Source organism: Oncorhynchus tshawytscha, linkage group LG11 (genome assembly GCF_018296145.1).
Source record: "Oncorhynchus tshawytscha isolate Ot180627B linkage group LG11, Otsh_v2.0, whole genome shotgun sequence".
Lineage (NCBI taxonomy): Eukaryota > Metazoa > Chordata > Actinopteri > Salmoniformes > Salmonidae > Oncorhynchus > Oncorhynchus tshawytscha.
Window position 1 is genome coordinate 12,732,615 of NC_056439.1, and position 16,274 is coordinate 12,748,888.

The following is a 16,274-nucleotide window of genomic DNA, read 5'->3' on the forward strand; positions in this document are numbered from 1 at the left end:
CCTGTTCTGCTGGCACTAGCTGAGCATAGAGCTGTTCTAGGAAAGCTATAAGCCTTTCTGTGTTGTATGGGCCAATGAGTGGTGTGTTGAGAAGCAAACCATCATTGGCCATTGCAGCACACATGGTGATATTTCCCCCCCTTTGGCCTGGAACCTCCACAGTGGTCCTTTGACCTATAACATTTCTTCCTCTGCGCCGTGTTTTGGCAAGGTTAAATCCAGCTTCATCAATAAATACAAATGAATGTGGTCTTTCCAGTGCTTCCACCTCCATTACTCTCTGAAAAACAGTAAGTGCACAGTTTTACTGTAGAAATGCTAGTGTTTTTTTTTACTGTAAATATTTTGTATAGCTGTGTACGTAATCTCAGACGTCTTACCTGGACATATTGGTATCTTTGCTCTTTTACCCGTTCACTGTTTCTCTCGAACGGTACAGTGTATAACTGTTTCATTGTAACTTGGTGTTTCTTTAGGACTCGAGCAATAGTTGTTGTGCTGACAGAATTAACATTTTCAAATATATCATTATCAGCCAGCACTCTATCTTGAATCTCCCGCAGTTTTATTGCATTGTTGACAACAACCATGTCAACAATAGCATTTTCCTGTGCATCTGAAAATATTTTTCCTCTTCCCCCTGTTGGGGGCAGCCTTTGGGTCCTGTTGTAAAAATATATTTTACAGTCAAACTTACTGTAATATATATCTGTGTAAATATTCTACAATTGCAATACAAAATAGATTCCTGTAATGTTTTCATTTACTGTAAGGATGTAACTCTCACCTGTTTGCATGATGGAAAATTCGCATTACAGATGCCACTGTGGATCTTTGCAGATTGGGTTGCACCCTCAACCCTGCCTCTCTCAATGAGAGACCATGGTTCACGACATGGTCTATAAGTGTAGCCCTTATTTCATCTGAAATAACAGCTCTTTGTCTTCTTTGTCTTCCTCCACGCATCCGCCCTCTCCCTGCCACCCTTCTCCCTCCACGAACCCATCTTCCTTGTTCCATTTCCAAAATGAGTCTTTCTGAGCTCTACCTATATATACTGTAATATGTGTGTGTGTTCACTAACAAGTCTAAAACAAGACACCTGCTTAGCCTTTCAGCTGAAATTGCAATCAGCAGTGTTTGAAAGGCACAAGGCTGAAATCTATTCCGTTTTGAATGTGTGGTTCACAGTTTTGACAGCAGTGTGTTAGCATTTGAACAAAGTGCTGTAAATCCACAGTGTTGTGCAGGTTGTGGTTAAAGTCATGGGATAAGTGTGTAGAGTTTTGAAAACTGTGTTCAAGCAATGAAAAACGAACTAGAGTTTGGTCCACATGAACTGCTGCTGTGCAGACTGTAGTTAGAGTTTTGCACATGTGACTCCAGTTGTGTCCACTGTCGTTTAGCAATCGAAAAAAACTGTAAGTACAGGTTTTTCTCAACAATGCAGAGAGAAAAATATAGAAACATAATAACACAAGGAATAGATACATAATGAGAAACGATAACTTGCTAGACACTGAGTGTACAAAATACAAAACATTAGGAACACCTGCACTTTCCATGACATAGACTGACAGGTGAACCCAGGTGAAAGCTATCATCCCTTGATTGATATCACCTGTTAAAAAAACGTCTTAGGGCTGTGTCATGATGTTGGCCTCTTTGGGTATAGCAACCCCATCCCCCTCTCCCTGCCTCACCCCCCTTGCCTCCTTCAACTAGGCTGCTGTGGTCAGAGGTTGTAAATTCCTGAGAAGACCTCCTCATGGACACACAGTAGAGAGAGGGTAGATTTTCATGGATAACAAAGGAAATCCTTCCATCTCACAGAACTTGAGGTACGAACAAATTTCATCTTCCAGAAAAAGTATAAAAGATCGGTGAAGAATCCAGCTACGAACTAGTCCGTTTGTCACAACTTAGGAAGCTCATGGGAGATGGTGTGGCCACATTACCATAACACTGTTTATATAATAGCCTCAGATATGAGGTTTACATCTAATTGTTGTATAAGATGAATGAGTGAATATGATACTGTTTGTATAATTGTGTAATATGATTGTGGAATGTTTAATGAAGAAAAATACAATTCCCTTTTGATTTGAACTAAATCAGAGGCCCGCCCCGTAGCCCAGTTAGGGTCAGACATCCTGGGACAGACCCTTTTCTGCCATTCCGAATAAAACCCAACTTTGAGAAATGATCAGCAGACCGAGCTTACCTCAATTATGAGATGGCTAAATGTTGCAGACCATGTTTTTCTCCATTAGGAAGAGGACAAAGGTTGTAGACCATTCCTAAATCTTTTAACCATACCACGTGGTTAAACTCTTAGACTATTGATACCGACCGAATGAGAACAAGTCTTTGATATTAATTACTAGTCTGCAGCTCGAAATTCGGTATCATTGAACGCGAAGAACGACAACCGCCGAATCATCCATTCTATAACGAATGTCACTCTGAACAATCCCCTCTAACCACAACCGAGAGAGGGAGAGAGACGGACTATTCTACATAAGACACAAACTTTTCACCAGCGGTCAAGACGACACACTGAGCGTAAATATATATATTGATTGCAGTTGTTCCCGAATGAGTGAGCATTCATGTGTAAACGATTAGCATTTCAATCATTATAATTATCACTCTGTAGTGACTTCTTAGTCGACCCCCACTTCCCCTTTGGTCTAACAAGCCGCCATGCCGGTTTAGCCCACTAGGGCACATCCTCCTATCATTACATTTACCTTGTTTGTTTGTTTGTTTATGCATTTCTGTGAATTACTTAGTTAGTAATAAATAAATGATTTAAGACAATTGATGTATGGATGACTCATAGTGAAGACTATGTTCGTGCAAATAACCAACAATTTACGTTTGGAATGAGACTAACGTGAGGTAAAGTAAATAATTCATTAATTCGAAGGCTAATTGATCAGATAAAATATCTGTAAAGTTATTTTAGGAAATTATAACTTTGTAATCTGAATATTTTTCCTTGGTGCCCCGACTTCCTATTTAATTAGTTACGTGATTAATCAGTTGATCGCGTAGTAACTAATTACAGTCTTCAGTAGTAACTATCAGTCTTCAGTTAATGATAGTAAAGACACGACAGCTGAAATCCTGTTAACGGGATAATATGACAACAGCCAGTGAAAGTGCAGGGCGCCAAATCCAAAACAACAGAAATCTCATAATTAAAATTCCTCAAACATACATGTATTTTATACTGTTTTAATGGTAATCTTGTTGTTAATCCCACCATAGTGTCCGATTGTCACGATCGTCGTAGTGAGGAGACCAAAGCACAGCGTGGTGTGAATATATACTTTTAATGAATGACGAAAATACACGAAGTACACTAAACAAACAAACAAAATAACAAAACGAACGTGACCGCTATCGAAACTGAGTGCTAACATGCAACATCACATAGACAATAACCCACGAACCACAATACAAAACAGGCTACCTAAATATGGTTCCCAATCAGAGACAACGACAAACACCTGCCACTGATTGAGAACCATATCAGGCCAAAACACATAGAAACAGACTAACTAGACATGCAACATAGAATGCCCTCTCATATCACACCCTGACCAAACAAAACATAGAAACAAACAACTCAAATAATGGTCAGAGTGTGACACCGATTTCAAATAGGCTTTACAGCGAAAGCACCACAAATGATTATGTTAGGTCACCACCAAGCCAAAGAAACTCTGCCATTTTTCCAGCCAAAGAGAGGAGTCACAAAAACCACAAATAGAGATAAAATGAATCACTAACCTTTGATGATCGTCATCAGATGACACTCATAGGACTTCATGTTACACAATACATGTATGTTTTGTTTGATAAAGTTCATATGTATATAAAACAATCTGAGTTTACATTGGCGCGTTACATTCACTAGTTCCAAAAACATCCAGTGATTTTGCATAGCCACATCGATTGAACAAAAATACTCATCATAAATGTAGATGATAGTATAAGTTATACACATGGATTTATAGATATACCTCTCCTTAATGCAACCGATGTGTCAGATTTCAAAAAAACTTTATGGAAAAAGCAAACCATGCAAAAATCTGAGACGGCGCTCAGAAAATAAATAAAATTTTCCGCCATGTTGGAGTTAACAGAAACCAGAAATCACATTATAAATATTGCCTTACCTTTGATGATCTTCATCAGAATCCACTCCCAGGAATCCTAGTTCCACAATAAATGCTTGATTTGTTCGATAATGTCCATTATTTATGTCCAAGTAGCTACTTTTAGCGCGTTAGGTTCACATATCCAAACGCTCGCGCAGGTCCCGTATAACTTCGGACAAAAACTTTAAAAAGTTATATTACAGGTCGAAGAAACACTTCAAACTAAGTATAGAATCAATTTTTTGGGTGTTGTTATCATAAATCTTCAATAAAGTTCCAACCGGAGAATTCCTTTGTGTCTAGAGAAGCAAGTCGATATCATATGGAATGCGCATGACCAGGAAATGGCTCTCTGCCAGTAACCTGACTCATTCAGCTCTTATTCAAGCCCACAACACAGTAGAAGCCTCATTCAAGTTTCTAAAGACGGTTGACATCTAGTGGAAGCCCTAGGAAGTGCAACTTCATCCATATCCCACTGTGAGTTCAATAGGGCCTGGGTTGAAAATCGACCAACCTCAGATTTCTCACTTCCTGTTTTGATTTCTTCTCAGGTTTTTGCCTGCCATATGAGTTATGTTATACTCACAGACATCATTCAAACAGTTTTAGAAACTTCAGAGTGTTTTCTATCCAATACTAATAATGATATTAGCAACTGAGACTGAGGAGCAGGCCGTTTACTCTGGGCACCTTTCATCCAAGCTACTGCCACTGCAGCCATAAGAAGTTAAATCCACTTCAATCAGTGTAGATGAAGGTGAGGGGGGGGACAGGTTAAGTAATGATTTTTAAGCCATGAGGCAATTGAGACATGGATTGTGTATGTGTGCCATTCATATGGAGAATGGGCAAGACAAAATATTTAAGTGCCTTTGAACGAGGTATGGTAGTAGTTGCCAGGCACATCTGTTTGAGTGTGTCAAGAACTGAAATGCTGCTGGGTTTTCCACACTCAACAGTGTCCTGTCTGTATCAAGAATGGTCCACCACACAAAGGATATCCCTGCAACTTGACACAATTGTGGGATGCATTGGAGTCAACATGGGCCAGCATCCCTGTGGACCGCTTTCGACACCTTGTTGGCCATGCCCTGACAAATTGAGGCTGTCGATGTGCATGGGGTATGAGGTAATTTAAGTAGATGCACTATATATACAAAAGTATGTGAACACCCCTTCAAATTACTGGATTTGGCTATTTCAGCCACACCTGTTGCTGACAGGCATAGAAAGTCGAGCACACTGCCATGCAATCTCCATAGACAAACATTGTCAGTACTGGTCTTACTGAAGAGCTTAGTAACTTTCAACATGGTACCGTCATAGGATGTCACCTTTCCAGCAAGTCACTTAGTCAAATTTCTGCCCTGCCAGAGCTGCCCCGTTCAATTGTAGGTGCTGTTATTGTGAAGTGGAAAAGTCTAGGAGCAACAACGGGTCAGCCGCAGTGTTCGGTCACACAAGTTCACAGAACGGGACCGCCAATTACTGAAGCACATAGCTACCGAGTTCCAAACTGCCTCTGGAAGCAACGGATGCTCAAGAACTGTTCGCCGGGAGCTTCATGAAATGGGTTCCCATGGCCGAGCAGCCTAAGATCACTATGCGCAATGTCAAGTGTCGGCTGGAATGGTCTATAGCTCGCCGCCATTGGACTCTGGAGCATTGGAAATGTGTTCTCTGGAGCAATGCTTCACCATCTGGAGAACGCTACATGCCCCAATGCACTGTGTCAATTGTAAAGTTTGGTGGAGAAGGAATAATGGTTGTGGATGTTTTTTATGGTTTGGGCTGGGCCCCTTATTTCATACAATGACATTCTAGACCTGGCCTGGGCAATTATTTTCCATGGAGGGCCACATTAGAATATATCATTGCAGACCAGAATCATATTACAGAAATATACATCATGTATATATATGACTGTGTTGACAGATATATATACTGTAAATCACGTCCAGATATGCTAATTATTGAACTTTAACATAATAAACCATAAATAAATCACATACATGCTCTCCTTTTGGAGGGTATTTTCATTATTAAACATGCAATGAACTACACAGAGGGAAAAGTACACTGTGCATTCAGCACCACGGATAGAACTCTTGTTAACGGGTTGCACAATAACACAAGAGAGAGAGAGAGAGAGAGAGCTCAACATTACATTTAAATTACTCAGTGTGAGGAGTGAAGAGTGAAGTCCCTGATGGGCATTGACTAGAGCAATTTCTGACGTCGCAATGCGCAGAAAACCTACTCCTGACTCGTTTATTCCACCTTCCCGCTTTAGAGTGACGCCCAATTACTTGGTCCGCTCACATTAGTCACATGCGCCGAATACAACAGGTGTAGACCTTACTTATGAGCCCCTAACCAACAATGCAGTTTTAAAAAATATGGATAAGAATAAGAAATAAAAGTAACAAATAATTAAAGAGCAGCAGTAAAATAACAATAGCGAGACTATATACAGGGGTACAGGTACAGAGTCAATGTAGACAGAGTTATTAAAGTGACTATGAACACATGATAACAACAGAGAGAGGCAGCGGTGTAAAAGAGAGAGGGGCCGGGGGGTTGCAACGCAAATAGTCTGGGTAGCCATTTCATTAGGTGTTCAGGAGTCTTATGGTTTGGGGGTAGAAGCTGTTTAGAAGCCTCTTGGACCTAGACTTGGCGCTCCGGTACCACTTGCCGTGCAGTAGCAGAGAGAACAGTCTATGACTAGCGTGGCTGGAGTCTTTGACAATTTTTACGCTGAGCTGTAGTCAATGAATAGCATTCTCACATAGGTGTTCCTTTTGTCCAGGTGGGAAAGGGCAGTGTGGAGTGCAATTGAGATTGCATCATCTGTGAATCTGTTGGGGTGGTATGCAAATTAGAGTGAGTCTAGGGTTTCTGGGAGAATGGTGTTGATGTGAGCCATGACCAACCTTTCAAAGCACTTCATGGCTACAGACGTGAGTGCTACGGGTTGGTAGTCATTTAGGCAGGTTACCTTAGTGTTCTTGGACAGAGGCACTATGGTGATCTGCTTGGTATCACAGATCACTGATAACGTCAGTGAAGACACTTGCTAGTTGGTCAGCGCATGCTCACATTACACGTCCTGGTAATCTGTCCGTTGACCTGTTTATAGGTCTTACTCACATCGACTGCGAAGAGCGTCATCACACAGTCTTCCGGAACAGCTGGTGCTCTCATGCACATTTCAGTGTTATTTGCCTCGAAGCAAGCATAGAAGTGGTTTAGCTCGTCTGGTAGGCTCATGTCACTGGGCAGCTCTCGTCTGTGCTTCACTTTGTAGTCAGTTCGGGTTTTCAAACCCTGCCACAACCGACGAGCGTCAGAGCCGGTGTAGTACAATTCGATCTTGGTCCTGTATTGACGCTTTGCCTGTATGATGGTTCATCGGAGGGCATAGCGGGATTTCTTATAAGCTTCCAGGTTAGAGTCCTGCTCCTTGAAAGCGGAAGCTCTAGCCTTTAGCTCAGTGCGGATGTTGCCTGTAAACCATGGCTTCTGGTTGGGGTATGTATGTACGGTCACTGTGGGGATGATGTCATCGTTGCACTTATTGATGAAGCCAATGACTGATGTGGTGTACTCCTCAATGCCATCGGAGGAAATCCATTAACATATTCCAGTCTGTGCTAGCAACACAGTCCTGTCGCTTCATCTGACCACTTTTTTATTGATCTAGTCATTGGTGCTTCCTGCTTTAATTTTTGCTTGTAAGCAGGAATCAGGAGGATAGAATTATGGTAAGATTTGCCAAATGGAAGGTGAGGGAGAGCTTTGTATGCATCTCTGTGTGTGGAGTAAAGGTGGTCTAGAGTTTTTTTCCTCTGGTTGCACATTTAACATGCTGATAGAAATTTGGTAAAACTGATTTAAGTTTCCCTGCATTAAAGTCCCCGGCTACTAGGAGCGCCACCTCTGGGTGAGCGTTTTCTTATTTGCCTTTGGCGGAATACAGCTCATTCAATGGTGGCTTAGTGCCAGCTTCTGACTGTGGTGGTTTGTAAACAACTACAAAAAATACAGATAAACTCTCTAGGTAGATAGTGTCGTCTACAGCTTATCATGAGATACTCTACCTCGAGCAACAGCTCGATACTTCCTTAGACATTGTGCACCGGCTGTTATTTACAAAAATACATAGTCCGCCGCACCCTTGTCTAACCAGATGCCGCTGTTCTATGCTGCCGATGTGGCGTATAACCAGCCTGCTGTATGTTGATAGTGTCGTCGTTCAGCCACGACTCCGTGAAGCAGAAGGTATTACAGTTTTGACTTGATATACTTCATTACTAAAAATGTCTGTACACATACATAGGTTGATCCAAACAGTACATACATCTTCTGAGCATGACTCCTAATCTTTGGAGTTTTGTTTTCATCGAGATATGCATATAACCTCGTCAGTCACATTGTTTTGAATAATCCTCTAATCACTGCATCAGCCTGAAAATCGATAAGCTCAAGTTGCATGTCAGTGGGAGCGTTATCCACATTGGAGATGAAAGGAGAGGAAACCAACTGCATGTCATTTTCCAACACTTTGAAATCCTCAAAACTACAAGATAACTCACTGTTCAAAGCATGCAGTAGCGATGTATTCTTCTCCCGCTGGTCATCTGATAGGGAACAATACTAGTAGTGTCGGAAGGTGGGTGAGATTGTTGGCTTCTATTTGGCGGGTTAGGGGGACTAATTTTCGCTTGAAGGCTTTGATACATCTGATGTGAATAAAGGGCCTTCCCTTGTAGTTTGGAATTCAGTTTGTTCATGACGGCCACGATGTCCACGGTGAAGGCAAAATCAGCCAACCATTTTTATCTTGCAGTTGAGGGAAATCCACATATTTTCCTTTCATTTGCAAAAGCTTCAGGTCCCACACCCTTTAAGCACCTTCCCCAAACTCAGCCATCTCAGGTTTGTGTTGTAGGGGAGATCTGCATGATCCGACTGTCTCTTCCAACAGTGACAAGAACTGCCTGTGGTTTAAACGATTTTGCTCTTATTAAGTTTAGTGACTGTATCCACCTTAGTGACTGTATCCACAACATGGCTCATTTTCAGAACACATTTACAGAGCACCTCCTGATGAATAATGCAATACAGGAAAATAATTTTCTGATCTGGGTTCAGCTTAGCTACTTGATCTTGTATCCTTTTCAAAACGCCAACGTTTTTCCCTGTCAAGTTTGGGCACCCATCAGTGGTTACACTGGAAAACTTTTCAAAACTCAGTCCTGGCTTTGCCACACTTATTAACCTCCTCCAAAAAATCTTTCCCTGTGTTTGTGCTCTTCATTGACTGCACTGAAGCAAGCTCCTCTGTAATTTAAAAGTCTGGGGTTATGCCTCATAAGAATATCAACTGCTCTCATCCACGGCAAAGGAGAAATAGGTGCCAATTCATTCCCCTGCAACTGTTGTTCCATATTCTTTGTGATGTCCTCAACACGCCATATCGTCTTGACAGAGAAACATTTTCAAACAGCTTTTTCTTGTCGGGGCAAAGTATTGCTGCAGAGTCAATTAAACATTATTTAATAAATTCACCCTAGGCTAAATGGCTTGCTATGCTTAGAAATTTTGTGAGACGGTACATACCGTAGCTAGTTCTCTCAATTACGTTGTTTGCTGAATGCAGTTTTGTGAAATCCTTGCTGCTTTTGCAACTGAGAAAGCAACTCTTTCGATGCACTTGCCCTCTGCTCAGAAGACATATTCCTATATTTCTCTGCATGCTTCGTCTGGAAGTGTCAGAACAAATTGTGGTCTTTCAAGACAGCGATGCTCTCTTTGCACACTAAGCACACAGCTTTCCCTTGATACCTCAATAAAGAAATATTTTGATGTTGACTCTTGCTGGAGGTGTTCATTCATTGTCTACTTTCCTTTTTTTTAATCTTTGAAAAACACATTTTGTGCAATTTATAGCTAGCTACTATTTGTAACTGTGACGTGTGTGTCAGAATGTCAGTCACTGTCTGTCCTCGTGCAGTTGTTAATTATACGAGCCTTCAAAATAAATGTGCCACAAGCAGTGGGAGTTAAATCATTACACAAAGGTGGGTATTCATTTGGGCTTTTAATTTGAATAACAAATACGTTTTTCAAAACTTTACTATTGCAAATTCTTTATGTGATCTGAGCATTATTCCGCGGGCCATATTGAATCAGGTCGCGGGCCCGGGCCGGCCTTTGCCCTGTTCTAGACGATTCTGTGCTTCCAATTTTGTGGCAAAGGGAAAGCCCTTTCCTGTTTCAGCATGACAATACTCCAGTACATGCAGTACATGCAGGCAAGAGCGTAGGCAAAATGATCGCTGCAGCTGTACATAGTCTATCGGTAAATAGCCCACCTACCTACCTCATCCCCATACTGTTTTTATTTATTTACTTTTCTGCTCTTTTGCACACCAATATCTCTACCTGTACATGACCATCTGATCATTTATCACTCCAAAATTGTAATTATTCGCCTACCTCGTCATGCCTTTTGCACACAATGTATATAGACTCCCCCTTTTTTTCTACTGTGTTATTGACTTGTTAATTGTTTACTCCATGTGTAACTCTGTGTTGTCTGTTCACACTGCTATGCTTTATCTTGGGCAGGTTGCAGTTGCAAATGAGAACTTGTTCTCAACTAGCCTACCTGGTTAAATAAAGGTGAAATAAAAAATAAAAAAAATCAAATTCAATAGGATTGGTTGCTGGGAAAGTTTAACCGAAAACTATTTTTGCATTCGTTTTCAAATATTTTTTTAAGTCATTTATCATATAGTTTTGCTCTCGCTTTAAAATGATACGTTTTAGGGTTTTGCTTTTGATGTCTTATTTTTCTTTACAATTCTATAAATTTTGCTTTCAATTGTTTGGTTTTTGATTTCAACATCCATTGTTTCACCCGTTCTTGAAAATTTAATGTTTACATTCTCAACTTTATTTTTCATGTTCACAATTTATTTTATTTTGAATTGAATACATATGGCGTGAAATTGACCCCATACACAACCCTCCCCCTCTCATCTTACCCGAAGCTGCCGTACGATCTTGACGATGCATGGAAAAGCCAGCAAGGTTTATATTATCCAAGTTCTTGTTCAGTCACGACTTCAACAAACATAGGATATTACAGTTCTTCAGGTTCCGTGGATAGGAGAGTCTCGAACGGAGCTCGTCCAGTTTGTTCTCTAGTGATTGTACGTTCGCCAACAAAACATTGAATAATCGCCTCTTTCGAGTCCCGGGGATCAGGGCCTGGTCCGGGGTAAGCATAACATCCAGAACTGCCGACTCGTTGAAGTAGAAATCTTAATCTAAATTGAGGTTAGTGATGGCTGTTCTGATGTCCAGAAGCTGTTTTCGGTAACAGGAAATGATGGGGGAAATAAGTTAAGATCAGCGTAAAAAAACACAATATCAGGAGCCCGTAAGACGGCAGCTATCCACTTCAGCGCCATCTCACCAGAAAATCCTCTTTTGGCTTAGAACAAAGATTTAGTTCTGTTTGTCAAGTTTCTTAGAGGAAGTACTTACCATAGGGCTGTGGTGGAGACATAATGCACTAACTCTGTGAAAGGAAGAGGGTCCGAGGAGGCGCCACAACTACGACATACAAACTGCAGGGGGAGAAAATCAAAGTTGCATGTCAAATTAAAATAACAGAATAACTAACAGAAAGTTGAAATTGGAAATCCGATGATATGTGTATAGGCCTTATCAGATTGGCTTTCGGGTCAAATATATACCGTATATTTGGCAAAATCTAATTTATGCTGTATGTATGCTTTTATTTATGCATGTATGTCTTTCTTAGGTGGCGCAAGAATTCCCCTACGGGGACAATAAAGATCTATTGAATTGACTTGGTTTTACAATCTTTTTGTTGTTAGTACGTCACTATTGGGTAACACTTTACTTAGGGCATACAGTTATAGTGTATTATTACTTGTTACAAGCATGTATAAGTCCTTATAAATGCTTTAGAAATTAACTTATAAAATGGTACGTCTTTTTATATGGAAATGTATCAAATGGCTGAACATGGCTGTTTCATTATAAGATGATAACACATTATAAACACTTCATAGATACTGATGGCTTACAATGCATTATGAACGTATCATGATGCATTATACCTGTATCCCTTAAGTAGAGTGTTACCCACTAGTCTATATATCTCTCCTTTTCCCTCTTTCTAATCAACAGTGGATTAAATAAATCACATTACCTGTTCATAAAGTATCATGGCAAACTTCTGGTGGGTAATGCAGGACTTGGATGTGCAGGCCTCAGTTGCCGTGTCAGAAACTATGTGCAGGTGAATCCTCTCCAGAATGTTCTCCTTGTGCACCAAGAATTAAACAAAGTGAGGTCAGACATCTGAAGTCACTGTTTTCCATTACATCCTTAGCATCTGTAGCCCAAACTATCCTGATACACATATCTGTGAGTAGAAACATAACAGTGTACACTGAGTGTACAAAACGTTAAGAACACCTTTCTAATATTGAGTTGCACTTGTAGTCCATGCCTCAATTTGTCGGAGCATGGACTATAAGGTGTCAAAAGCATTCCACAGATATGATGGTCCATGTTGACTCCAATGCTTCCACAGTTGTGTCAAGTTGGCTAGATGTCCTTTGGGTGGTGGACCATTCTTGATACTCACAGTAAAGTGTTGAGCATGAAAAACCCAGCAGCGTTGCAGTCATTGACACACTCAAACCGGTGTGCCTGGCACCTACTACCATACCCCGTTGAAAGGCACTTTAATCTTTTGTCTTTGTCATTCACCCTCTGAATGGCACACATTTGTCTATAATAAAGCACAGCTCTGCCATCTTAACAACACTATCAACAAGGCAGGTCCTACAGGACCTAGTTTTGTCACACCTGGACTACTGTTCAGTCGTGTGGTCAGGTGCCACAAAGAGGGACTTTGGCTCAGAACAGGGCAGCACGGCTGGCCCTTAAATGTACACGGTGAGCTAACATTACTGATATGCATGTCAATCTCTCCTGGCTTAAAGTGGGGGAAAGATTGACTTCATCACTACTTATTTTTGTAAGAGGTGTTGACAAGCTGAATGCACCGAGTTGTTTAAACTACTAGCACAAAGCTCGGACACCGATGCATATCCCACGAGAAGTCTCTTCACAATTCCAGAACAGATTGGGAGGTGCACAGTACTACATAAAGCCATGACTACATGGAACTCTATTCCACATCAGGTAACTGATGCAAGCAGTAGAATCAAATTTAAAAAACAGATTAAAAAAACATTTCATGCAACAGCGGGTAGTGTGAAGAGACACACATGTACAGACAAACGTATATGCACACAGGCACGAGTACACACACGCCACACATGTACATTGTAATATTGTTGTATGTGTTATATATACCCCTTTGAAGCAGCTAATGGGGTTCCCTAACAAATACAAATACATACACAATCCATGTCTCAATTGTCTCAAGATTTAAAAATCCTTCTTTAACCTGTCTCTACACTGATTGAAGTGGTGACATCAATAAGGGATCATAGCTTTCACCTGGATTCACCTGATCCGTCTATGTCATGGAAAGACAAAATCAAATGCTCAAAATTAAAATATATTTTTACAGCACAGGAGAAATGTAGTCTTGTCTTACCCTGGCGTCTTACTGACTTACATTTTGGTTGAATAGGGTTATTATGGTCTTCAGCTACTGTAAGATGGTACCATTGGACAGCGCTAGGAGAATCCCCAAATACCTCAGTTGAAGGTATAACCTCGTGTGTGCAAAGCAGAAAATACCCTCTGACCTCCTAGCTTCTGTTCCTTTAGCTCAGTGTTTCCCAAAACACTCCTTAAAGTACTCCCAGCCGTTTCCACTTATTTGATTTATTCCAGAACTAGCACAGCTGACTTAACTGGTTAAGTGACTAGATTAATCAGGTGTATTTGTACTGGGTTAGGGTTGCAAAATTACTTTTGGGAAAGTTACTGGAATTTTGCAAATTTAAGGGGTACCAACGGGGAGTTTTGGGAAACTGCTTTAGTTCAATAAAAAAGGCTAATATGACATCTCGATCGCTAAAAAAGAAAGTACTACGGTTCTAGACTTACAAAGCACTCTGCAGCGTCGTCCATGTGGCCAAGTTGGAAACGCTGCTCGTCCTTAAAGGTTTCTGCGAGGGCGTGACGCAGGCTATCCGAAGGCAACGCTCGCTCTTGGCTTTGCTGGAACTGGCTGAAAATACTCTGCAGGGGGAAAAAACGTTGTAGAGAATTGAGGGGAGGGGGGTACTGTAAATTGCCTAAATGATCAAGTCTCTAAGAGCTGGTTTCCTGAACCCAGATTCAGCTCAGTCCTGGACTAAAAAGAATGTTCAATGCAGTCCAGGATTAGACTTAATTCTAGGTCCAGGAACTCTGCCCACTGGGCACAGACGTCAATTCAACGTATATTCCACGTTGATTCAACATTATTTCATTGAAATGACGTGGAAACAATATTGATTCAACCAGTGTGTTTAAAAGATCTTCAAATATCAATGGCTATTTCTGTTTAAATAGAAACTAAATAACTATTCTACATTTTTTACGAGTGGTACGGTGAACTTGGACATCTTGTGAATCTCTTGAATAAGTAATTAAACTAGGTGTAAGATGTACAGTATTGTGCTGATGATATTATATACAAACCTTTAAAGCGCAGAAAATGCAGGCATCCCCTAGACAAAAATGACCAGGAAGCTGTCTCAAACTCCTCCTGAAAATGTCCAACTGCCATAACACCTGTTCAGGTGAAATGACAGCATTGCACTGATCATATTCAAATCACAGGTATATGTGTATTAATCCAACAACATAACATAAAATGTTATGACTGTTTTAGTCCTACATTACGTTCTACATGAAAAGTAGAACTAAATCCTACATAGAAAAAAGCATGGACATCTTAATTTTAGTAGTAATCTTGCCCCTTAGCCTTCCGTAGGAAATAATCTATGTTTACACTATTGCATAAACCTGCATATTGACAAGTTTTAGCACTCACCTGTACGGCACTGTTGAGGAAGCAGCTATTCTGGCCTGGTTCGTTCAGCAGGCCTTTGGTTAGAGCCAGAGACAACATGCTCCCAGGCTGATAGGATTTCCCCAGACCCCCACCACCACCAACAGCTCCAGGCTTTTGGAAGAGCTTGACCCATGCCAGAGAGTTAGAGCCTGCCACTGGGGAGAGAGCAGTCACCAGCTGTTGTTATGCTCTAATGGGAATTGGATATACAAATGTGGCTCCTGGACCAGAAGTTTAAGACTGCTGTTATGAGATATATCCATAGAGAACACTAATCATACAATACAATACCTTGTTTTACCAGGTAAGTTGACTGAAAACACATTCTCATTAACAGCAACGACCTGGGGAATAGTTACAGGAGAGAGGAGGGGGGATGAATGAGCCAATTGTAAGCTGGGGATGATTAGGTGACCGTGATGGTATGAGGGCCAGATTGGGAATTTACTGTACATCCTGAGGGGCAAGTCCTTATGTGTCCATGCACATCTTAGAGGGTGAATAGCACTTGGCCACTGGTTATGATCAGACGTTGGGTTAGGTAGGATTTAGTGACTTGTGTGATGGGAGCTGTTGTTTACCTTCTCTGGAGAGTGGGGGAGGCTTGCCAAAGCTGGACATACTGGGAAGAGGGAGCTAGCAAGCCATGGGACCAATCCATTACATCCCTGCCTCGCACTTCCAAAAAGATCCATTGAAGTCATTCCCTGGCTCATCCATAGGGAAGCTTTTGAATGGCACTATTGGACATTGAATGACAATGGGACCAAGTCTAAAGAGAGGAAAAGAGATGGGACAAATCATTGGCTTTAAAAAAAACTTTGGGCAATGACGGCACAATCAGCACAAACCGTCATTCTGTTACCAAACTTTACATCTGCACTGCGGGAATTGTTAAAAGTATTAATTGTGCATATAGTTGTATGGTTTAACTTTGCAATCATTGGTTTTTGTTTGACATACATTTTAAAGTGAGTTGCCCTACTGCTTTCAAAGGTTGATAAAAT

The 16,274-nt window shown here is 41.0% G+C and overlaps 1 protein-coding gene across 1 annotated transcript in view; it reads right to left on the reverse strand.

Annotated features, from left to right (window-relative positions):
- Nucleotides 1-14,982, reverse strand: part of LOC112262422 (inactive ubiquitin carboxyl-terminal hydrolase 53-like) — a 46,833-nt gene extending 31,851 nt beyond the window's left edge. The window contains exons 1-4 of the mRNA XM_024438078.2: nucleotides 14,892-14,982; nucleotides 14,313-14,447; nucleotides 12,430-12,543; nucleotides 11,736-11,818 (exon numbers count right to left, since the gene is read on the reverse strand). Coding sequence (XP_024293846.2) covers nucleotides 11,736-11,818; nucleotides 12,430-12,543; nucleotides 14,313-14,336 — 221 coding nt within the window. The 5' untranslated portion in view covers nucleotides 14,337-14,447; nucleotides 14,892-14,982. The remainder of the gene's footprint in view (nucleotides 1-11,735; nucleotides 11,819-12,429; nucleotides 12,544-14,312; nucleotides 14,448-14,891) is intronic.
- Nucleotides 14,983-16,274: the final 1,292 nt, after the last annotated feature.